The 24,590-nt window shown below is 42.4% G+C and overlaps 1 protein-coding gene across 8 annotated transcripts in view; it reads right to left on the bottom strand.

The window, feature by feature from the left end:
- Positions 1-24,590, bottom strand: part of baz2ba (bromodomain adjacent to zinc finger domain, 2Ba) — a 67,629-nt gene that overhangs the window by 16,036 nt on the left and 27,003 nt on the right. For 4 of the 8 annotated variants that reach the window (XM_070828571.1, XM_070830762.1, XM_070829352.1 and 1 more), the window contains exons 3-15: positions 13,954-14,136; positions 9,989-10,180; positions 9,660-9,821; positions 8,878-9,074; positions 8,576-8,788; positions 7,696-8,301; positions 4,941-5,682; positions 4,129-4,398; positions 3,212-3,272; positions 2,936-3,044; positions 2,019-2,120; positions 1,237-1,456; positions 787-879 (exon numbers count right to left, since the gene is read on the bottom strand). In XM_070828571.1, the coding sequence (XP_070684672.1) occupies positions 787-879; positions 1,237-1,456; positions 2,019-2,120; positions 2,936-3,044; positions 3,212-3,272; positions 4,129-4,398; positions 4,941-5,682; positions 7,696-8,301; positions 8,576-8,788; positions 8,878-9,074; positions 9,660-9,821; positions 9,989-10,180; positions 13,954-14,134 (3,148 nt within the window). In that variant the 5' untranslated portion in view covers positions 14,135-14,136. The remainder of the gene's footprint in view (positions 1-786; positions 880-1,236; positions 1,457-2,018; positions 2,121-2,935; positions 3,045-3,211; positions 3,273-4,128; positions 4,399-4,940; positions 5,683-7,695; positions 8,302-8,575; positions 8,789-8,877; positions 9,075-9,659; positions 9,822-9,988; positions 10,181-13,953; positions 14,137-24,590) is intronic. The other 4 variants (XM_070829980.1, XM_070832251.1, XM_070831537.1 and 1 more) reach the window with 1 other exon arrangement.

Genomic DNA, 24,590 nt, shown 5'->3' with positions numbered 1-24,590 from the left:
CAGCAATATCGAAAGCTTTACACTGATTAGTTTTATCAAATATGTCATCCAAAACTTTAGTTGTGTCAAGTATTGCACCATAACCCTCTCCTGAATCCTGCTAACCCTAATTATAAACCTCTTTAGAGGCACTGACTTGTGAGTTGACCAGTAATTCTAGGATTTTAGACAAACAGGACAGCTTATTTTTAGGCAGATACATTTTAGGTCACCATTGTCACCACATTCACGCAATGGATCTGACGTCATTTTAGCAGCAGCAAAAGTTTGAATCAAAAATGTTTTAAAGTGATGCTGGGATAGTAGGAGCACTGTAATGTGGAAAGCACAGATCAAAACTGGCGTCTCCAGTTTGAATGTATTTGTGAATTATATATATAAGATATATATATAAGATATATATATATATATACTTTTTTTTTTTTTTTTTTTTTAAGAATATATAACGTCTGGTTTTAGATATGGGCATAAGTGCATATTGTTTTTGCAAAGACGTTATGTATAGGAATAAAAATGTAGAAGCATAATATCTGAAACCAGCAGCACGGCAACAATATAGATTAAGTCAGAAAGAAGATTAAAGCGTCTGCTCTAAGATGATGAAAATAAATATGAATATACATACAAATGAAGGCTACATAAGCAGCATGAGAATCCCCAGAGGTCCCGCTGGTTTTTATACTTCACCCATTTAGATTAAAGTGATTTGAAGTGACCGAATGACCAACAGAAAAACCACCGTCCTTACGGTTCTTGTTAACAACACGCACAAAACGTTGACTTTACCTTGCCGTTTGCGAGCTTCTTTGGCTGCACGCGCCAATGCCTGCTTTTCCAGTTTTCTCATCAGTTTCATCTGGGCGGCCTGTCGGGCTATTTCTGCACAGAGTGGGATAAAAAGGTATTGTCAGTGAGAAATTTCATTTTTTTTAGGTTTGGTAAAATTTTTACAAATTTGTGGACAGATAGTGTCATACCACAATCTGCAGTTATGTTATTATCAAAAAAGACATAATAACAATACTGATTAATCTCTAAAAATATATCAATTACTACAGATGAAGTAGGTTGATATAACATCAAGCATGACAGAATAAAACCAACTAGTCCACATACTAAAAAAATATTTAAATTTGTAACCCCTTCCATTGCCTCTGCTACCTGAATAAGGGCTGGTTGATTAATGGCACACACACTTATGACAAACATATTTCAGGGCTCATTTCCTCTGCTAACCTTGAGCCTCTAGTTTGCGCAGAAGTTTGACCTCACTGGGACTGGGGCCCTCGGGAACCAGTGGATCGCCCACATTGGGGGGCCGTCCCTTCCTCCGTCGGCTACCTTTGGCACCTTCGCCAGACTGACGGTCTGAATTAGGGGGACGACCCCTGCGACCTTCCATCGCCAAAATACGAGGAAGTACCTCCTCTTCCTTCAACAGACACCACTGTAAACCCTAGAGAGAGAAAAAAAAAAAGGAAGAAGGAGAGATTGGAAGGGGTGGGGAGAAATGAAACAGTGAACATGTTGACATTCATTATTTTATGTGACTAAAATTCATTAGCTCATCAAATCATTAGCTAGCTAGACTAATCTGATATATAATTATATTTCATATAATACACAGTATAAAGCTGGCTAAACAATGCATTAAATAAGGATTACTCATTTCTGATCTGTCAATTATCATCTAGTTTTTCTCTAACCCCTCAACACTGTATGTATTTATGCTTAGGTATTAAATCTATTTTGCTTCCATTAATACACACTTCTAATTTATCTCTTTTTATCATAGACACATAACATGGCATATATTACTGGTCACCTGTGGGAGTAATGTCAGCTGATTATTACATTTATCCATGCACAGTGAGAAGGCTATGAACTAGGACTACTGATGGTTTTGGTTGATTCCTATCCATGCCCTGACAGTGACTGCTGCATGAAGCTTTGCCTGCCACTAGATGAAAAGATGAACAGGGATCAGGGAGAGGGAGAGAGAGATGAAAGGCAGTCACCTGGGATCCTTCTCTGGCTTCATAGAAGTCACCAACCCTTATCTTTGCACTGAAGCTAAAATTATCACGCGTGATGCCACTTATTCCATTTCTGGATAGATACTACAGAAGAGAAAATAATAATGGCGTTGGTTTAGGCAGAAAAAAAATTGCGAAATTAGCGACATTGAAAAGCAACTGGGAGGCACTAGATTGGAGGGAGTTAGGTTACGGTGTGCATCTGTGCAGTACTACTAATCATTATAAAAGCCAGGGGACAAAAAAAAAGAGCAAAACCTCTTAGGAGAGAAAAACGGTTCTGACCTTGGGGTGCACAATTCAGGGCCTTATTTATTTATCTGTGGCCATGTTAGGCTTTTTACTGCCTACTGACTGACGAGCACTGGGTGAATGAGTACACATTTTTCTCTTTGCACTGCTACACTCAAAGGTAGCTCTGACAATTAGTGTAGTTGAGCTTTGGATGAAGCAAACAAATAAGATTATAGGCTTTAATATACTGTACAAAAGGGCCCAAAGCTGTGCATCCCAATACTAACCATTAATCATTTTAGGGAGGGAGGGGGGGAGGGGGGGGGGTGAAAAAAAGTGACACAAGAAGTGAATCTAAGAATATCATCTCTCACTATTAGGGTCACAGACAGTTGGGTGGGGGAGGGGGTGGAGTGCAGCTGGAGCGATAGCATAGATAATATACAACAAATCCTGATACATAAGCACTTGTTCGAGCAATGTAGATGAGCAGTGTCGCAATTATGAGCAAAAATATCCTTTGTAATAAATCATAAACCATGTTGGCCATAATGATTCCCACTGCAATCCCTGTGACAAACTCTACTGCTCATCTGTGTGCCTCGAAACATTTGCCCCTGTGTCATGGATGTAGACTGAACTACAGCACTGTGAGGCCGAGTTACCTTCATCGCATCAGGGTACTGCCTTAATTTCTTGCCACAGGGGGCGTAGTAGGCAACCTCGCCCTGTGACCGCCCTGCCACTGATTTGATTCTTGTTTCTCTCCGCCACCTGGGTTTTTAAGAATGGAAACATGTCGTAGTTGTTCAGAAAAACAAAGCGCAGCGTACATTTGTGACCATGCACGGACATGATCTTGAAAGCGACAAAAATTTTCAACACACTCTCAAGTGAACCACTTTATAAGAGCTTTCTTTCTCTCAGCCTCTTGTACGTACCCCAACTCCAGAGGTATCATCAACTCCTTCTCATCCATCACCCTCTTCCTCTTCCCTAAGCCTGTGGAGAGACAGAGAGTTCACCCATCAATTCGCACAAGCTACGACTGGAAACCTCACACATACAGTTGCAGCAGTCAAAGCCTGTGAACTCACAAGTAAACATACCTGGCATATAACCAAGAATATACACATACATGTGCACTGACCTTTCAAAACTGCATTTATCACCACAATAATTAAATATGCACACAGTTCTCTGGGGTTCCATACTGAAATCATACAAATAACATGTCATGCCCGATATATATGAACAGAGTGAATTTACATCACACGGTATTGTCTGATGAACAGTGTCCATCACAAAAAAAAAAAGCAGAAAAGAAAAGAAAATTACTTAAAGTAGGGAAAAGGCTGGAATGACTGCTTGGAACATTCCTGGCAAGCTACACCCATGTCCTATTTTCTCTGATCTGGGTAATCTCTCCGCACTGAAAGAAGGCGGAAATTAACCTCGTTGCTGTGCCAAACAAGTTGTCAGGGCTCTTAGGCATGTACCTACAGGACCTCAGAGCTCCGGTTAGGCCATGACAACCAAGTGCCTTCTTCCTGCCTCCCTAAGAGTAACAATCCCTCTTCACAGTCATCCGAGGATGATGGGTTGTTCTGTCACTTGAGAATGCACAACAGGTTCGGTACTGTATATGCCTGTGTGATGAAATTAAACATCTACATTTTGATTTTTAATCTGTTCATAACTTCTAAAATATCTCATGCCATTCTCTTCTGCTGCACGTTACAATGAATTTACTTTCCAAACATTTCTCTGATATGAGATCTTATTAAGACCATCCTCCTTCATCCCTCATTTTTACTTTTGCTTTTACTTTGTGCATGCTGATCTTTAAACACATTACCTAATGGAGAGGCTAGGCTGTATGAGGAAGAGCCTGGAGAGCTGTGATAGGCCAAGGCACTGGAGCTGGTGACAATGGTGGGAGTCTTGATGACCTGTAGGTCGAGAGGGGAGCAGCTGGTGGCGGTGTGATTGGTTGAGGTGTTCAGTAGTTCTGGGCCTTTGGTTAGCCTGCGGGGAGTCATCTCCTTCTTGGATGACCCAGACGGCAGCAGCTTTAACTCCTTCACTTTCTTCCCAGAGATGTCGCTGTCTGAGTTGCTGTCTGACTCTGTGAAACAAAGTGGATAAGGAGTTGATGGGAGTTCAAAATTAATAAGGTATCAATTCATCAAAACAAATGCCAATTAAAGTAATGATTTTTCTTGGATGACTGTAGGATCTAGGATTTCACATTGATTTCTTAAATGACTGAGCTGACAGAGCCGTATGTTAATTCAAGCTGAAACAACTGGTCGATTCATTTATTAGTCAATCTTTACGAAGATAACTGTTTTAATTGATTAAGCTTTTTTTCAGGCAAAAATACAGAACATTGTGTAGTTTCACCTGTTGTTATTGCTGATTCTTGTATTATGTGATAGCAAACTTCATATTTTTAGGTTTGTTGAATACATCAAGAAGCTCAATTCACAATTCTGAAATTTTATAGACTGGATGATTAATTGGCTAATCGAGAAAATAATCAAATGAGTAATAATAATAAGCATAATAAGTAATAAATAATTGTTATTTGCAGCCTTGATGTTATCATCATAGCTCCCTATTAAATCGCAAAAGTTACTTTTGCTCCCGTACACTGAAGATACAAACCTGACAAACTATCATCTGAGTCCTCTTCATCCTCCTCCTCCTCCTCAAGGTCGTCGTCTTCATCATCATCATCATCTCCCGAGTCGTCAGATTCCTTGTTAGCTGGGAGACCAGCTGTAGGGTTACATGTCCCAGGGATCCCCACTCCAGGAATTCCAACTCCAGGGATACTGACACCAGGAATCCCGATCCCGGTCTCTCCCCCACGAAACAAATCCACTAGAGACTGTACCAGGTGGTTCTGAGAGAAGCCCTTCCAGGCAGCTAAAGGGTCTGCTTGTCCCTGTCCCAGCCCTGGTGTCTGTCCCTTACCCTTGGTGGTCTTGCTCTTTCTGGATCCATGGCCTGTGGCATGGGGTGAGGTAGTGGAGGGCTGTGACTGAGCCCCAGCCTGAGCCGTTCCTTGGGGCCTGCTCGCCCCTGTGCTCAGATTGACGGGCATCGACCCACCATCGGATTCGCACTGAGGGGACTTGCCTTGTGAGGCAGAGTCTTTGCGAGGTTTGGTGATGAGGGCCAAAGGTGCGTCCTGAGTGGTGCTTTGGATGACTCCATTAGGGTGGTGGGGTTCAGGGAGCCCCAGCAGGGCACTCGAGAGGAAGAGGTTGGAGTGATTGTTTTGGGGCGGAGGAGCGGGTGGCAATGGCGATGAAGACAGAGACGTCCTCTTGGGAGACTTGTTTGGCCCCTGCTTCTGCTTCTTTAGCTCAGCTGGGAACGTCTGCCCTTGGGACATGAGAGTCTGGGAATAGAGAAGGAGGAGGACAGAGGGAGAGAACAAGGAGAGGCAGGGAGTCAGGGGGAGGGAGGAAGAGGGAGAGGCAGAATGGGAGGAACAAAGAAAGGTTTGGAAAAAAAATTAGAAAAGAAATGGGACAAAGTGGAGTTGCTCTAGCTGTCAGTTTGCATCACTGTTGATTGTTTGAGCAGGTGACAAAACTACAATGCTGAACACTGGTACAGTTAACTGTGTCTAAGCCCCTTTCGAGGAACAAAAAGGACATAAACGCAATAACCAAAGGCATTGTACTCGGCCAAGTTCAAAAAAAGAGGCACTGAGTATCTCTCTAAAATTGTAATTACTTGTCTGCACATTTGAAAAGCTCCATCATCATTATCATCATGCAGCTGGCCATGTTTGCCTTTTTTACACTGATGACAAGTTCGGTTCAGTCTGTGTTTAAGCAAAGGCAGGTTAGACTTTAACGTTGCACTTTCAACTGGATGTGATATGAAGTGAAACAAATCAATTTCACAGACCATGAAATACAGTAACAGTGGTGAAACCACAGGGGGAATTTAGCTCGTTGTAAACTTCTCTATACTGGTAAAACAGGAAAGGGGAAATGATTTTCACAGAATAAGCTGATCTCAAAAGGTTTGGCTTATTGATTATTGTGCTATCATTCATATTTCATCTGAGGAACGGGAATTTGTGTAGTAAAAGCAAAAGAAAAACGTCAATTTTAATACCATTTCATCTGAACCGATTGAAACACACAACTAATACAGTAGCATGTGCACAGATACAAAATGTGTTTCAAAATGGTAATGAAACTAAAAGTATTAACCGTTTTTATCAACAGGATAGTCTTTGAAGCAGCAGAGCAACTGTAACCACAGTAAATCAGCCAAAAGCAGTTAATACTTAAAGCACAGAAAGCCATGTCAACACAGATCATTGAGCTTAATGAGCTATTTATGAAAGGAAATTCAGAAACTTGATATTACATATTTGTCCTGTAGCAGCTTCAAGGTTCAAGGTTAGCATCAGCTACGACAGTGTGATGGACACTTAAATCCACAGAGGTAACATGTTAGAGTGCCTCCTTGAGCTCTGTTGATCAAATTAATCAATATAGTGCACAATTTGAAAAAAAAAAACCTAACCTATGTAAATACTAAATGACATTGTGAAGGTACTACACTACCGTGTGCACTACCTGTCCTTCTCCTAAGCACTTACTACAAGGCTGGATGATACAATGACAAACAGTTGCAGAGTGCATGTTTTGAACATTCCTGGTGTTCATTAGATATTAGTTATTACCTATCTGTGCAAAAATAGTCACTGACTGCAGTATCCTGAAGTCTGTCCTCTCCCACAGTTAGCATAGGATAACAAGACTGTCTAAGCAGATAACTATTAATTTATCTACACGTCTTAACTTGTTTTTCTATGTCCAGTCCCCATATTTACGCTAACAAGCACTGTCTCCTAAATCAACTATTCAAAACACAGATTCTCTCTGTTGTCCAATTTTAGTTATAAGAGTTTGCTTGGGGCTATTTTATAATTTTAAAGAGGCCCTTTGTAACATGTTTCTCTCTGGTACAAAATCCCAGCCTCTTTTGAAAGAGAAACTGCATTAGTCAATTTTGTGATTTCATTTTCAAATTGAGTACGCTGCTTCACCAGTAATACTTCTGTAGCTGTCTGCAAGCTGCTTGGCTCTTGTGTTAAATAAATGTGGTAAATGGCCAACAGATTAAAGGAGGTGCTGGTTATGAATGTGGTAATGATGAAGAAAACGGGAGAAATATTCCTGGGAATCTAACTGCACACTCAGCTCTACTGGATAAATTCATTACTGTCAATTTGTTAGGCATAACTTTGTTCACTAAAGCTGACTGTGCAGCTACATTTATCATGTCTTACAGCATACTGTGTATTTGCAAAATAGTGAGTGTCATTTGTATGGATGTGGTTAAGGAAAAAAATCATTATTTGACTTCTGTTATTAAATTGGCTTACCTGTTTGAGCCTGAACTCATTGATCTGCGCAAGTGAGGCTTCCAGCTGTTTCTTTTTGTTGGATTTGGCAGCGCCAGAAAGAGTGCGCCGAGGTGGTTTCAGTGAGGACTTTTGGGAGCTTGTTACAGGTGAGGGCAAACCAAAAGGGTTTGGGGAGGTAGACGGCGGGAGAGTCGAGCGGGGTGGAGAGGGGACAGAGAGAGGCTTAGGGGAGGAGCAGAGGGAGAGCGGCAGATGCTGGGGGGAGGAGGAGGGCAGCAGTTTGGGAGGTTTGGGAGAGGCAGTGCTGGAGAGTGCCTTTGGAGATGTAGTGAGGGCTATGGGGGAAGACGGTGAGGACTCCCTACGGGGCTGAGTGAGGAGTGCCAGGGGCTTTGAGTTGGCAGCCAGGCCAGTGGACTGGATCACACTGAAGTGTTGCTGTGGCCCCTCTGTCCAGGATCTGGAGCTGTGCAGGGCCAGCGGTGAGGTTTGGGACAAGGCAGGAGGGGAGGCAGAGCATGGCAAGGGCACAAGGGTTGGGGGGTTGGTGGGGCCCTTCTTGTCCTGGGGGTCCCCAGAGAGTGGTCTGTCAGTCTTTGCAGTTCCAGTGCTGGGTGTCAAAACCTGTGGAGGAAGTGAAACAAAGAACTGTTAGAACAAAGACTGGCCTCATGGTATGATCATTTATTTGAATTCATTCCACATTTTGGGCACTATTTTAGTGGATGAAGGCACTGGGCACCAAGCGCAGTCAAGTGCACCAACTGCAGAGTGGCCTAGGGCACGCTCGCTTCCTGCTTTGCACCCACACAGACACAGATCCTCGTCTCTGTATGTTATTATTTCAGTTTAAAAAAAAAAAAGATGTAATTCTTGACTATCTACTATTCCTCTTTACCTTTGTTTTCTTCTTTGTCCGCTTCTCAGAGTCTGATAATTCACTCTGTTTGTCCTCTTCTTCGTCATCCTCATCGTCGTCATCGTCGTCTTCATCATCCTCTGCCAGGTCTTCCAGATCACTGCTGAGGGACCCGTCACTTGAGCTGTCTGAGGATGAGCCTGATTCGCTGTTGCTCGCCACACAAGCTTCGGCTGGCTTCTTTCGTGGCTTCTGGGTAGAGAGAAAAAACAGCTTCACTGTACAATGTTTAACTTGTGCATTTCACATGTCACTGAAGAGTAAACAAAATCAGCACCAACCTTCTCTTTAGTTTTCTGGATTGGCTTTTCCACCAACTCAGCTGGATTGTTCTGAGGGCTGCTGAGGTGACTATTAGAGGGGTCTGAATTTTTGGTTGGCTTGGTTGATGCTTGAACAGGAGCCGGACTTGCAGAAAAGCCACCTGATTGTGTGGTGGGAGGACAAACCCCGCTGCCATTCACTGCCCCATTCACCCCTAGAAACACAAAACAGATCCACCGTATTACTAATCAGCTCCATCTTTTCTGAGAACTTGGCTAAACAGGATAATGAAATATGTGGAACCAACTGCAGACTGGAATAAGGCTAATAAAAATATTGATTTATATATGAATCTCATCAAACGTGCTGGCTGCGCGAGGCACACGTCCAACATGAGCGGTTTACATAATAAAAGATAAATTGAAAGATACTGGGAAATTAAAAGAGAGCAAGAAACAGAGATTATGAGAGGGAACATGAGGGAAAGAGGAGGAGAGGGAGCGGCAGACAGAATCACTAAGTGAGGACTAAAAGTCCTTAAATCTGTCTTAAGGATGAGAAATCTCATCATAGGACAAAATGGATTTTGGTTGTAAAAGAAGGCCGATACAGATAGAGTGATGGTAGAGGAGAGATAGAGGTGGGGTTGTTTTTTTCAGTGCAGTTAATTGATTCCCATACTTTAACAGTCACCTAACACACATGATATGGCCATGCTGAGAACTATACGGATATATTCATTCATCATTTAGAACTATTTTACGTGTGTGCAGTTCTGCACTTCTGGACAGTGCTGTACCTTTAGGTGGAGCATGGCTGTTCTTGGCGGGCATCCTGATCTGAACAGGACTGGTGCTATGGTTGGGCTGGATGTGAGGGGTGAAGAATGGAGGGAAGCCGATGAAAGAGGGGAGAAAGGCAGCAGCTCCCCGTCCATGGGCCTCAGCAGCTCGCCACCACTCTGTTGGAGAGAAGAGAAGAGAAGAGAAGAGAAGAGAAGAGAAGAGAAGAGAAGAGAAGAGAAGAGAAGAGAAGAGAAGAGAAGAGAAGAGAAGAGAAGAGAAGAGAATTAAAAATGCATTCCCATTTAGCCAATGGCTGACTAATTTTCAAAAGTGCCCGTCTTACCAGAGAGGGCTCCTAGCTGGGGGTGGGCAGCCAGAGCAGCTGACATGCCCAGGGAACCCAGGCCTCCAAACTCGGGCCTGCCGGCTCCGGCAGTGTAGAGGGCTCCGAAGGCTGGGTGGTTGACCAGAGGGAAGGCACTTGACAATGTGGAGCCAATGAAGGGCTGCTCTCCTGCTGCTCCAAACAGACGGCCTGAAATAGATCCAAACCAAGGAGGACGTGTTTGAATGTTTTCAAATGAAATCCATCACACAACATGCTGGCCAGGGAAACAACGCAACAAGTAGAGATATGTTCTCAGCTTTTGACTGATTTAATTTTAATAAACACAGATTTATTCCTCTGTTCTGTTAAAAAACAAAGTCCTGGAAAAGGAGAGATTATTCTGTTTGTCGAATTGTTGACATTTCAGCCTTTGCGTTTCCACCAAACCTTCAAACACAAAAAATAAAGACCTGATTCTTTGACAGTAAATAGGATGCTGGTTCATTCACACAGAAAGTGTCTGAGGATATTGTTAAAATCATACTTGCTTGTTGATAGTTGTTAGGATTTAATGGCATTTTGTTGATTCAAGCTACTGTTTCAGTTTCAGTTTCAGATACTGACTAAACTGTTCTACAGGAGCACAGGATTAAAGGATGAATTCCATACAGGAGGTGAATTTTGATTTGAAGTCTAGCGTCTAAAAATACTCACTTCTGACTCGGTTTTACTATTTGTACACATTTAACAGATCTTCCCTTCCATGAAGTACAATTTTGACATTAGTGTACAGCTGGAATGACAGTTGTTTATTGCACCTTTAGCACAACTCATTGCCCTACTGTTACTTTATATATGTTGATTTGTGTAGACCGAGAACATCGTTCTCAAATTACCTCACTGAGCTCTTTTCATGTTGGAACCGACAGGGTGTAAAGACTAGATTTAAACAGCTTGAAGGCATCACTTCTTATCCACCTGACTATAGAGGAATTAAATACAGAACGACCGTCTTGTATTTGGGTTAGAATTAACTTCACATTTGGCTTTCACTGAGTGCACACAGCATCTAATTTTAAAAGGCAGCCATTCTGTTTCTGAACATGATAGACTGACTATTGCTTCAGCATGATGCTCACGTCTATACAGTAAAACATTCACATTTAAATAACAAGACTTCTTCTCATAATCCAATTTCAGCACACAACTATGTGTATTGATATTTCTTCACTTTACAGAGTCAGAATATGCTGCGCTGTGACAAAAACTGGATATTGTCGGTGAGAAAAAGAAGTGTGTGTATAAGGCGTAAAAAGCTAACCTCCTTCTATCCTTCTGGCATTCAATTTCAGCACAGAAGAATACTTCATCAACATCATCATCGTCTAGCATTTTCCTGAGCACAATCATTTCTGGCAGGGGCGACTGCCACGTATTACCTCCTCCCAGAGTCAGATGCAATTTGGTGTGAGCATATTTCATGCAAATTCAATTTCTATTCCAGAAAAGGAGCGCAAGTCTGCTTGATGCCTATGCATAAGCCAGGTAATACACATGCAAAAAAGTGATGACTGAGGAAACGGAAAGTGTTGTACACAGTGCAGATGAAAATGTCAAACGACTATACACTTGCACACACCACAGAAATGTAAAACAGAGTGACACTGGAGCGCAGTGTTTTCTGAACTAATGCAGTCCGGGATCTAATTATCCAAAGGCAGACACAGCACGGCCAGTTATGTGTGCTCTATACCGAAACACAGAGGACGACTGTAAATGAACACGATTCTATAGATGCATCGGTAGACTGTTTTTAAGTGAGAATCAAACTGTTTGTGGTTATGTGTCGGGAAACAAAGCCTTACCAGCATGCCAGCGGCGTGAGAGAGTAGCCCTTTGTGTTGGCTTCAAGGGCCCTCTCCACCACAAGACAGCAAAATCTGCCTTTTGAATGTCATTAGAATATGCTGAATATGTAGAGCCTGCCTTGCCAGCGTCAGCTAGCGGATACGAAGATAAACGACTGCAATGCAACCCCCAGAAAGGCCAGTCACAGCATTCACTTATGCCTGGGGTGCCCACCTCTCCCTCACACCCCTTTCCTTTCTAGGCATCTGCAAATGCCTTTTCAATATTAATGCAGGCTTCCAGAAGGCGAATAATTAAATCTAAAAATTTGAAGCGAGACAGAAGCACAGGAAAGACATACCTAGGATTACCTACTCTCTCTTCCTCACTCTGTTTCTCTCTCTCTCTCTCTCTCTCTCTCTCGCGCTCCCTCGCCCTCTTTCTCATTCTGTTTCAATCCTTCCTCCACTCTGACAAACTGCACCGCCTGCTTTTTTCATGTTTGGATGCTGCCGAAGGGGGATTAATTTGTTGTTTGTTGCAGTCAATCAAATTTCCACAGACAGATTTAAGTTAATTGCATCCGTGAGTTGATCCCCGAAGAAGAGAGTGCTACAAGCGCCGATCAGCTTTTATTCTCCCAGTGATATCCTCATCAATGACACACACGCGTGCATGCACACACGCGCACGCACACACATGCTCACATACACACATAAAGAGAGTCTGTGCTCATTTTTATGTTCTTGAGATTTTTTTAAGTGTTATTGGCACATTGGCAAAGGACACTGAATCAATGCCTGCACAGTCTGATGATACTACATCTCTGCAATACGTAATTACTGATGTTACCTGCTTACACAATACACTTGACACAATCTCGTTGTTCTGATTGAGACCGTTTTTCCTTTTTATTGCGATACTTCGAATGACTTAAACTCTTTTGCCTTGTATGTATATGTGTATACATACATGTGTTAGAGTTACAGACCGCAGAATGTATGGAACGAAAAAGAATCGGCTTGCTCGATTCCCACAAAGCACAGCAGAAGTTCAGAGCTAACAGCCTGCCTCTCAGCATTTCATTTGACGCTTAGTCCAAAATCGCTTATCTAGAAAATCTGAGCACACGTAATGGCACAGAGGGATAAGAGGGATGTATAATACATAAGGAGGAGATGCTCCTAATGGCTTCTTCTTTGGGGCAACACTGAGGAGGTGGAGGACAAAACAAGGAGCTTTATTTTCCTCTCTCCTTCTTCCTCTTCTCGTAACACAACAATCATAGAGAAAGCTGGATATGCTACTCCTGCTCAGTCTAATCTTGGTTTGTGTGTGTGTGCGTGCATGCGTGAGTGCATTTTTGTGCACAGTAGACCTATGAAAAAACAGCAAGACATTAAGAAATGAAAAGAAAGAGAGTATGAACAAATGATTCACTCACTCTCACAAGGGATATTTGAAAAACACACAGATACAAACATGTACATACACACTCTCACCAAACATACACACTCCTCTTTGCCTAATGGTTTTGACCAATACATAGAAAGGAGGCTGGATGCTGGACAGGGCTGACTAGACACTGAGTGGCTGACAAATGTTAAATCATGCAGGCAGAGGCTCTCTCTCTCTCTCTCTCTTTCTCTTTCTCTTTCTCTCTCTCTCTCTCTCTCTCTCACACACACACACACACACACACAGACACACACACATGTATGCACAGTGTCGTGCTGAGCCTGACTCTGAGGCAGCTGGAGCCAGAGAGCTGAAGGTTGTCAGGAGACATGGCGAAGCATGTGTGTGTTTCTCACACAAAAGAGCCCCCTAATTGTTTGGGATTCATTAATGCAGCAGCTTTTCAATTGCAACCCAAGCTGTCAGGAAAAAAAAAATCTTTGTAGCTGGGAGAGAGGTGTATTCACACAGGCTGCAAAATAACTGTATAATTAATACTGGGGGAAACTCATTTTTCATGGTAAAGAAATGAGGAGGATTCTGAATGCTATCGAGACATGAAGGTGACCATATTTGGCATGTTTTTATGGTTACACTGAAACAGTTTGCAATGTGTGCTAGTATTTTTTCTTCTGGTTAGGAAGATCAACAGAGGCAGAAAAACTGTTTCTTACCAGAGGTGCTGAGGGTGGATCCCAGTGCTGAGGGGCTCGGGGCCAGGCTGCTCTTGGAGTGGGGAGCAGGGGATGATGAGGAGGAAGAAGAGGAGGAGGAAGAGGAAGAGGCCGCAGGGGAGGAGGTGCGAGCAGCAGACAGGGTGGGCGCAGGGGAGGCCAGCCGCTCTCCAGACTCCATATCTGTCAAACACAATCCAATCAGCAGGGTTACAATAGCAAAGCACACCCACCCGCACGCTCACAAACACACACGCTTACACACATACACACCAATGCATATTGTCACACCTACACAGCATGTTCTAGCGAACGCGTGCACACACACACATCTCCTGACACTTTTCCTTTCACATCTCACTTCCCCTGAACAATATTTCTATTTAGCCATGCTCACTGGTTCCCAGCCTCCATTGATTCTATATGGGGTAGAAAGGAGGATGACATCTTTAAGGACTCTGTTGCTGGACAACAAGGCAAGTTTTACATTTTGATGCAAGAAAATACCAGTGCTGAGAATGCGTTTTGCAACAAGTCATTTTTACTGAGAACTCACTCTGCCCAGGTTGAAGATACATGTTTGAAAAGACAGAGGTTTGCAAAAAAAATTGCCAAACAACATGTTTTTCACTACTTTGTCATTCTTTCTCCCTCGGATGCACAAGCACACACGTGCAAAGAAACTCACAAACACACACACTCACACCTGTGTTTTGACAACAAGGATCCCTTTACACCCTTTGATAAAAAAAAAGACTGTCATTTAAATTTAAGAGCTCTTTGAGGCCTTTAAAGACAACACTGCTCCCTGAGTCCTTTCAGTTAAAACTAGAACTAAATGGAGGGGCTTTTAGATGATGAGTGCATTAACCAACATGGCAGCTTTCCATTATCAGTCTCAGAGAGTCATCATGCCAGCCATCAACCAACCAACAACATAAACATTCTGCAGCCAAATATTTTACTTACATTATTCAAGTATAATCCACTTTTGCTTACAATGGAGAACACAGTGTAGCTGTGCCCACACAGCTGCTAACTTGGGCAGCTAAATAAACACAAAACAGTTTCAAAACGCATAAATTTGCACCAAACACACACATACACACACACACACGTGTGAATGCACACTTATACAAACCCCCCCCCCCGTAGATACAAACACACACAACATCACCTCCCCTGTCTATCACATCAACCTGACTCTTTTTCTTTCTTCTCCTTTTCCATATCCCTCTGCCTGACACTAATCCAGGACTGAAAATCCCCTTCAAAAGCACAGTTTGCAGATTGTGTTTTACAGGCAGGCTTTGTTATTGTGTCATTACACATAAACAGTCTCTGCCTCCATCTCTCTTTCCTTCTCTCTCTCTCGCTCTCTCTCTCTCTCCTGCCACCCCTCCACCACCCTCCCTCCCTCTCTCCTCTGCAGTGGGAGCAGAGCCACTGATTAAATCTCTGAGACAAAAGCTGCTATCCTCTGAATATCAAGTATCAGCCTTTCGCCAGGAGCAACACTGACAAGAGAGAGGGAGAGTGGGAGAGAGGGAGAGCGAGAGGCGAGGATGACAAGAAAACCTGCTGCAGTCCACGGGGAGGAGGCTGGTGTGCCATCGGACGTGGGCAGCCATGACTGCCATTGCTGCAGTGAAAAGATGGTGGTTGTGCAATTATGAGCAAGGTCAAAGGTCCTTTGAGTGGCCTCACATGCGAGGTGACAGGATGTGGGTTAAAGAGCCAAATTATCGACCCAAACGGCAAATAAATGAACGTTACATATTAGCTACAAGAACATATTTCTGGCTGAGTGAGGATGAAGTGGTTTGTTGTAATCTTAACCAAAAACTGTTGCCTCTCTGCCACATTATGTTGCATGAATGGCTGTCACACTCCGTGCTCCTTCACTTCGGCTGTCACCCTTTAAATGTCAGGTTAGGGTGAAAAAAAAAAAAGATCAAACCGAGGATACTTTCACAGGATAATGAATTTGATTTTGTGATTTTTCCATGGTTGCTGCTGACAAAAAAAAATGCAAGTATCATTAAAAGTGTGATGAAAATGGAGAGGAGCTGTGGCCCTTCATAATTATCATAATGCACATGAAAACAAAAGGCTTGTGTCTCTGAGGACGAGCAAGCTTATGTGGTGTCAGCTGGTAAGTGAAGTGGATCATTCCCTACCTTTTCAGAGGGAAGGAAAAACAGAGAAAGGGGGAGAGAAAGGGAGAGGAAGAGATAGAAAGATTGAGGGGGAAAAAGGATAACCAAGACAATACACTCTGATTTTGTTGTCGGAAAAAAAAGAAGAAGAAAGGAAAAGAGCGGAGAAGATGAAGGACAGGCTGTAAACCATTCCTGTCGTTTCTCAATATCTGCACTTAATGTCTCGCCTTGTCAAAACGTGATGATGTGAACAGAATTGATTTCCCCCCTAACAAACAACAAAAAACCAATCCCTCCTTTGCAGAGGTGTAAAGCAGAGCTACCCTCCCCCTCATCTCCTCTCATCTCTCACAATCTCTCAAAGGGCCTCTTTCTGGGATGAGAGATGGGGAGAGAAAGGACAGCGGGGGAAAAAAACGACTGCGAGGCAAGTCCATCTTCTTCCGACAACTACAAACTGATCACTTTGTGCAATTAAATCTAATAACAATAATAAGATTGAGCTCAGCGATGTACCACCAAGTGCACAGCCACAACAATGATTGCAACAATAATGGAGCGCCAAGGTATTTAAGGATCCAATCCTGACTTAATTATGAGAAATTAAAATGGATTTAGCATCAGAATTAGCTTGATTTTATAGGTAATTAACGGCACACCACAGTGGCGGTATAAGGCAAGCGTTATAATCTCCGTGAACGGCTAAATCAATTTGACTTGAACAACACCAACCAATCAACAAGGAGCGGTGCAACCAGAAACAGCAGGTCTCGCAGATGCAAGGAGAGGGAGAATTTATGCTAATGGATGAACTATGATTTATAAGATGTGTTCCAGCGCCGGATTCAGAGTCACGTCCACAAATACACCACAGCGCCCAGCTGTCAACGCATGCGGCTAATAGTTGCTGGATGCAACAGCCCTTCAGGAGATAGTGTAGCTATAAACAGCTCTGTGGTTTTATGATTGCATGTGGCCTTCATATAGGAGCCTTCACATGTCAGTATCATCTCAAAGGAGGGCAGAAATATATAAAGGAGAGGAGGAGTGTGTGCATTTGGTGGTGTTGTAATGGTCTGTGCTGGTTGGTATGTGGTCTTACATCATGCATTTGTTTTGTGGTGTTGTATGACTGTGTTGCGTGTATGTACTGGTGCTTGGTTACATGTGGTGGTGGTTTTACAAAGGACTGCCAATACATGTGCCTATAGACGTGCGTGTGTGTGTGTGTATGCGTGTCACAGCCTCAAACTATTCAACCCCCTGTGTGTCTCACTCTTGCCCCTCTCCTCCTCGCCCCTTCAACACACACACACAAAACACACACACATACACACAGTAACAGATGGCTGATACTAACTGAGATAATCCGCCAACAGAGTCATCAGCATGGATCAGTGGTAATCAGAGTGTGGACACAATGTCTCTTCTCCAGCCGTAATGGAAGGAGTGCCTGGCGCAAGAGAAGGGAAATGCATTATTCCCCATGATGCCCTGACCCCATTCAAAGACACACGGTGGCTCCCAGCTCTCTTTCTTTTTTCTCCTTACCGCACCCGACAAAGACTGTATCATCTCTGCTTCCGCAACATTCACTCTCTCCTCTGGATCTCTTACTCTTCGGCTTTTATTGTGATCTGCAACTGTGTCAAACACAGACCTCTATTTAGCTGTGTCCTGCTCTGAGTAGCTAACAAGAGAAATGTCAACATAACAAGTGTGTCACGATGAAGGCTGCTGGTAAAGAAGTAATGAGTAATCCACCATTAGCACTTCCTGTTTAATCAGCGTATGGGTGTCATTACTTTTCTTTTTACAATTTGTTTTTTCTGTATTGCTCAAAATAACATGTTGACTTGTTTTTATATTATCATTTCTAGTAAATAATAATAAAGTTCTTTCTGTGAAATGACAGCAGTTGTGTAGTCCAGTAGCATAGTATAGACTCCTCTGGTTACCAGGTGAAGAACTTTCAATTCTCAAGAATCACTCATTATCGGAGTGTCGGACACACACACACACACACACACACAGAAAGATACTTTCTGTTTTCTGTTGCACTTGTGTTTGTGAAAGTGAGATCACTCACACTGACTCTGAATCAGTAAGAACATCTTTCATTTCTGACCTTGCATAGCTGTTGCTGAGGCACGCTGTTTGAACTTCCCTTCTCTCTTTGTGTTTATATATGTTTTCGAGTGGGTGTGTGTCTTTGTAGGCACGACATATGTGCATATGGATGTCAGTGTTTGTGCTTTGCATGCTTGTTGGCAATGAACACTAAGTGAGCAAGATCATCTTGCTTATGGCAGAGTGCATGCACGAGCTTGCTTGACCCCTTTTCTCCTCCCTTCATCCCTCCACTCCCTGCACGCACACCGTGAGCCAGGAAATGACATAACCAGGCGTCTTGGCAAAAATTAAGTGACAACCTAGTCCAGAGTCAAACATCAACGAAGAGAACATTTAAAGAGACAGCATGTAATGTGTGATATCATGCTAAACCACTGGTTGGAGAATCTGAAAAGTCATAACAGAAATAGCAAGGTTTATTCTAGAGCTGCTGATAGATCATTTGGCCTATAAAATGTCCAAAATTAGTAAATAATGTCCACCACAGTTAGCTAAAGCCCAAACTGATGTCATCAAATGGCTTCTTTTGTCTAAATAACAGTCCAAAATCAGAGAAATTCTCAGACAAGACAAACAGCAAATCATCACAACTGAGAGGCGGGGAATGTTTGGTATTTTTAATTGAAAATGACATTACTACTCGGCTAATCATTCCAGCTCTATTTTGGTGGTGTTAATGGCCTGTGCTGCTTGTGTTGTATTACTGTAGCACCTCTTGTAACTTTGGGAAAGGGCCTCAGCGAAGTAGATTTTAAATTCATGAGATAAAAAATCTATACTCAATTACTGAATCATGATATTAAATATAATATTTGCAGAACTACGTAAGAGATTCGCAAACTGACAATGGATTGAGCCAAGGCCTGAAAGGAATACAAAGAGACAGCATGCCCCAGTGTGGCCTGTCTAGGTGACAACAACTAGAGTGACTCAGACCCCTCCCTCGGCTCTGCTCCTGCCCAGTGACAGATGGCAGAGCAGGGTATGTAGGGGATGGGCACCATCTCTCACCCCGCCTCAGCTAGCCTTGGCAGTGGTGCTAGCCACAGGTCTTATTACAGCCACACCACTGCCTGCCTGCCTGCCTCCATGTAACACTGGAGCTTACCACGCTAGAGCCGCTTACTGCCTGCCAGGGCAAAAAGGTAATGATATGGTCCTGTGTGTTGCAAATGGTAGAGCGTGGCGTTAGCATTGAGGAGTTTCCAGCTTCAGTATTCACTGGGCCCTGTCGTAAAAAAACACGTGTGTATCCGTGTCACTGTAAGAGGCTTTAGATAAAACATAAAACCGAATGGCACGCCACACGCATTCTGTATATTTTTAAAATGACAAGAAATCAGCTCTTGCCAAATGGCTTTATTTGCCTTTTCAAGCATACTGTAGATGCCAAAGGCTGGAATCAACACCCCTACTCACCATCCGTCTCTGCTGGGTTTCCAGTGACAATAATGTGATTTTGGGACATGGTGATGACTCGGTGGAGAGGAATAGGATAGGCTTGTCACTTGTGTTTGATGTCAAACCTATGTGTGACAGAATAGTGTTACTCAGCTCCACCAGACATAGCACTACTCCCATTTCCTGGCCATAAATAGAAGAGAATGAGCCGGTAGTTAGTGTGAGTCTGTGTGCATGTGTTTGAGAAAGAGTATCTGCGGGTATGTGCATCTCTGCGCACACACAAGCATGTGTGCACAAATATACAACATTGTAAGTATCATAAAGTAAGCTCAACAAGAAAATTCCCATCTCTTATGCTCGTTCGCATCTGCATCCAGCCAAAGCTAATTATTCTCCCCATGGTAACCTAGTAGGGTCTTCACATCAAAAAACCAGAAGTGTGCATCAGGCAATCATCCCTGATGAATCTGCCCTTCTCCCTCTGCTAGCCACTCACTCTCATCTGCCAGTCTCGCTGCTCATTACAGTTTTTCAGCAGACTGAACCAGATCTGCTCACCACTGGCTGCATGTGTCTACAAGAGTCCATAATGACTCTGGAGCAGTTTGGAAGCACAGAATAACACCATCCCGATGCTTCAGACAATAGCACACACACACACGCGCGCACGCACGCACGCGCACACACACACACACATTCAATGGAGGCAAGGTGAGTGGTAAACTAATGCCTGTTGAGGTTAATTACCATTTAGATTAGTGACTACAGTATTTTACATTTGCTCTAGTCCAATTTTCACAGTAGAAGTAATTGTATGTAACTCAATGCAAAGAGCAAAACTGATGATTTGCAAAAAATGTTCCCTGAGGCCTTAAACATTGAGCTTAGATATTAGGTGCACAACTCGATTCACAAAATACATCCCACATATTAAAAACAGTGGCTAAAATTCTCCACTATTTAACAAGACATTTGCAGACGTGTGCAAAATGTTGCAGTATTAAATCAACTGAAAAAGCATTTTAATTACGTCTCATTACTTCAATTGCTCTGCTCAGCAGCGCTACAACACTGTATTTGCAGTAATACTAACTGTAATAAGTATTATTTTGTGTTTTGAGTGTAGAGACACAATATTAACCGGAAGAATGATACAATACAGGTGAGCTACAGCAAACTGATGCTTAAAACCAACACTTAATGTGTTTCAACTCTTTTAGACATAAACCATCTTCTTTCCTGCGTCTCAACAGACACCTGTATATCAGTTCATGTAATAAAATGTTTAACCTCTCTCAGATAAAGTTACTATAACCAGAAATCCAAAATAACCAAAAGGTATTAAAGGAAGTGTTTATGTGATAAGAAAAAAAACTTCTAAAATGAATCCATGACTTGATAACAGGTATTTTATTGTAAAACTGCATTCAGCATTCTATTACTTTGTTATATGAGTTTAATGAATTATGTACTATTTTATTTTGATTATGATGTGTGAATCTGTGCTCAGGTTTTAATACAGTCACATGAAATTACGCAAAATTTCTGGTATAAACCATGGATTATCCTTAAGTGTGATTTCCTGTCTAAATTTGAATGGGACATCCCAGTTTCTGCAAACTGCACATATTTGAATAAATGCAGGAAATACAAAAATACATAAAGCTGAATAACAGGAAATAGCATCAGTTATCTGGGAATATCAAGGAAAGAAGGAGAGTGAGAGAGAGGGAGGGGCGGGGTTGTAGACGGGGGAGAGAGGCTGAGCGCAGTTCTCCAGATATGCATAATGCAAATGACATGCATGTCAAATGAAAAAACAAACTGACAGTGACAGAACAATGGAATAGCCAGAGAGCGGCAAGCTTTGCTTGAGCAATCAGTGGAGCCCCTTCTGTCCATTTCCATGGGAAGAAACCATTTAGAGTCAGTTCTGTTCAACTAAAACTTTACTTGCAGGAGATAATTGATATCACTGTGTAAATGTGACAAAATTCGGATGTGGTGTGGTGTGATGGAAGAAATAGCTTGTTCATGACTACCAGTTACAAGAGCCCAGACTGATACTGCCAGTGGCGCACAAGTGTTGTTCGACACAATGAATAGTACATAGGCCCTGATTTACACTGCTCCCCTCAGCCGCACAAGTCCTTCTTCACTGACCAAACTGCAATCTAACATAGTTTGTGATTTCATTTAATTCACCATTATTGCCATCTTAGAGAATACAGTGGAACTAAAAACTCTCTTGGTGTGAACCATGGTACCTACACATGCATGTTTATACACAAGTATGACAAAATCGACCAAAAACAGCAGCCTCTGATATCACAAGAGATGATTAATCGATTGATAAAAAATGTATGCGAATCTACTTTGATAATCACTTAATCTTTAAAGTGGGTTTTCAGGCAATAAATGACAAAAAAAATACCCAGTTCCAAGTGTGAGGGTGTCAGAAAGCCTTAATTAATTAAATCATTGTAAAACAACTCCCTAACACATTGTGTTATTATAGATCACAGCAAACCCTGACATATATACATAATTTAGGCGATGTAATATTTGCTCTTTCCGGTGTTAAAATGCATGATTATGATTGGTTCATAGTATCATTTGGGGTGGGGGGTGAGTTCCCCCTCTTTCTGCAATTTGCTATACACTTAGCTCATTCAGCTCTTAACATAGTAAAATGAAAAGGCTGCTCACATCTCTGGCTTGATGCTGTGTTTATTATCTCTTCTTCAACCCCCCACCATTACACCTTTCTCTCGTCCAGTCTCTCCTCTCCTCTCTCTCTCTCTGCTTTTTACCCTTCTTGTTTTTCGTCTTTTGTTGAAATCAACATTAATGACACCTGCATGTAATGGCTTCATTAAAAGGACCCCGGCTTTCTGTTCGGCAAACACAGACAAACGCTAAAAGGCAAATGAAGGTAAACATGCTCTTAACATCAGGTAGTAAACAGAGAACATGTTAGGTATTTACAGTGGAATACAATCCACAGTGCTGTGTGTGTGTTTGAGTACTGAAATCAAATGAAGGTCTTAAAAGCTATTGAGTAGTTTCAGAACAACAATCTGGCAACATAAGCTCTGATGAGAGAAAATCCACCAGCATTAAACTCAATATGTCAATCACTTGTATTCCTCTGTTCAGACGGATGCTTTACTTAATGTTAAACATGTGAAAATGACTGGCTGGAAGAGAATAGTGTTGTATTGACAGAGAGGGAGGCAAAGCAGCGGGCAGTCAGCCACTCTGTTCTGCTTCACTGCAACATGGGAGGGAGGCCAGCGTGGACACACACTCACTCACTCACACACACACACACACACACACACACACACACACACACAGATGTAAAAACACACACACAGGCATGTACACGCAGGCAAGCACACACTTGCACAAATGCACACACACCGATACTCTCTCTTCCCCTCGCGCTCTCTCACACACACATTCACTCACACACACACACACACACACAGTGCAGCAGGTGAGGTGCCAGCACATCACAGCGCTGCCATTTTTCAGTGTCTTGCTCAGGGAGAAGCGCTCTGACATTTTATGAAGCACTCTGCAGAAATCAGCAGCTTGTAATGGCGGCTGGACTGTCACTCCTTTCCACTCCTCACACTCCCTCTATCTCTCTTCCTCACACTGCCTTTAAGATATGATCTCTCTTGATTAGCATAATCTAATCAATTTTACAAAATTGGCTTTTAATTACAAAGAATAATCTCTACCTCTAACTCTCTGTTTAAGCTTTAAATGTCTTTAGAAACATTTATTTTAAAAAAATGGCAAACTGAGGGAAAAAGTAGAACATCCAGTGAAAGGTTAGAAAATGCTTCCCCTCATGCTCAAGTAAGAGGATTGACTAAGATTGACGGCTAAAAGATATAAGTGTCAGAAAAAATGGTTGATAAATACAAATCATTAAGGTTCATCTCTAAATTGCAGGTTGTTCTACAAGAATATTTTCAAGTTGTTTTGTCATCATGAATCAGCAATCTACTAAATGCTCCTACAGTTTTATCTGAGGTGGTAAAACAATGTCTTTACATGTGTAAATCTGAAAGCAGCTGTCTCCTCATACCTTTATTTGATCCTTAGAATCATGACTGCTGTTATTGTTGTACGTGCTTACAGGAAAGGCCTAATGATTAGAGACCAAGCTGTTAAATATGTCCTCTGCATTAAAAAAAAAAAACAAAAACACAGGGATCTATAACCATGATTAACTCTCTGGGATGTTGTTGTGCCTGACAAGCTCTCTGTTGAGCAATGATTAACAGCTAGTGACTCTACAAACCACTGCTAGCACATTAACACAATGTTTAGATTAACCAGCCCCTCATTGAAGCCATTACTGCTGCAGCTAAGCTAACAGTTGTCTTCAGCAGCTGGGCAGCCGGCGGCCTGTGGCCCGACAATTTACAACGATGACAAAGCTTGGCAACCATGCTCTAAACTTTTCCCCTAAAGTTTCACTCAGGGCCAGTGCATTTTAGAGTAACTCAGAATAGTATGCCCACAGGAAAAAATGTGATTCAACTTGAAATATGTGGGAAGTGTCGAGGCCAAATCTCTCAGTGTAGGCTACGCTATAAACCTTAAACTAAGCCGATTTCATTAATGTGACATTAGCATTTGTAATGAGAAAAGGGGAAAAAACCCTTGGGACATCTTTGTACTGTTACAAAAACCACACATACGCATGCACATACCCACACAGACACACACACACACACACACACACAAACATAAATACACACAAACACGTAAGCCGTAATATCAGGCACTAATTTACATCCATATTACACAAGAATCACAAAATGCAGCCAAAGCACAGGAAAGAGAAAATAGTAGTATTTGCGTAGGCTTTATAATGAAATATCTCAGCTTAGTCTCTGTAAACTAACTGTGACA

This window comes from Pempheris klunzingeri, chromosome 1 (genome assembly GCF_042242105.1).
Source record: "Pempheris klunzingeri isolate RE-2024b chromosome 1, fPemKlu1.hap1, whole genome shotgun sequence".
NCBI classification, from domain to species: Eukaryota; Metazoa; Chordata; class Actinopteri; order Acropomatiformes; family Pempheridae; genus Pempheris; species Pempheris klunzingeri.
This window is presented reverse-complemented; position numbering and strand designations above follow the sequence as displayed.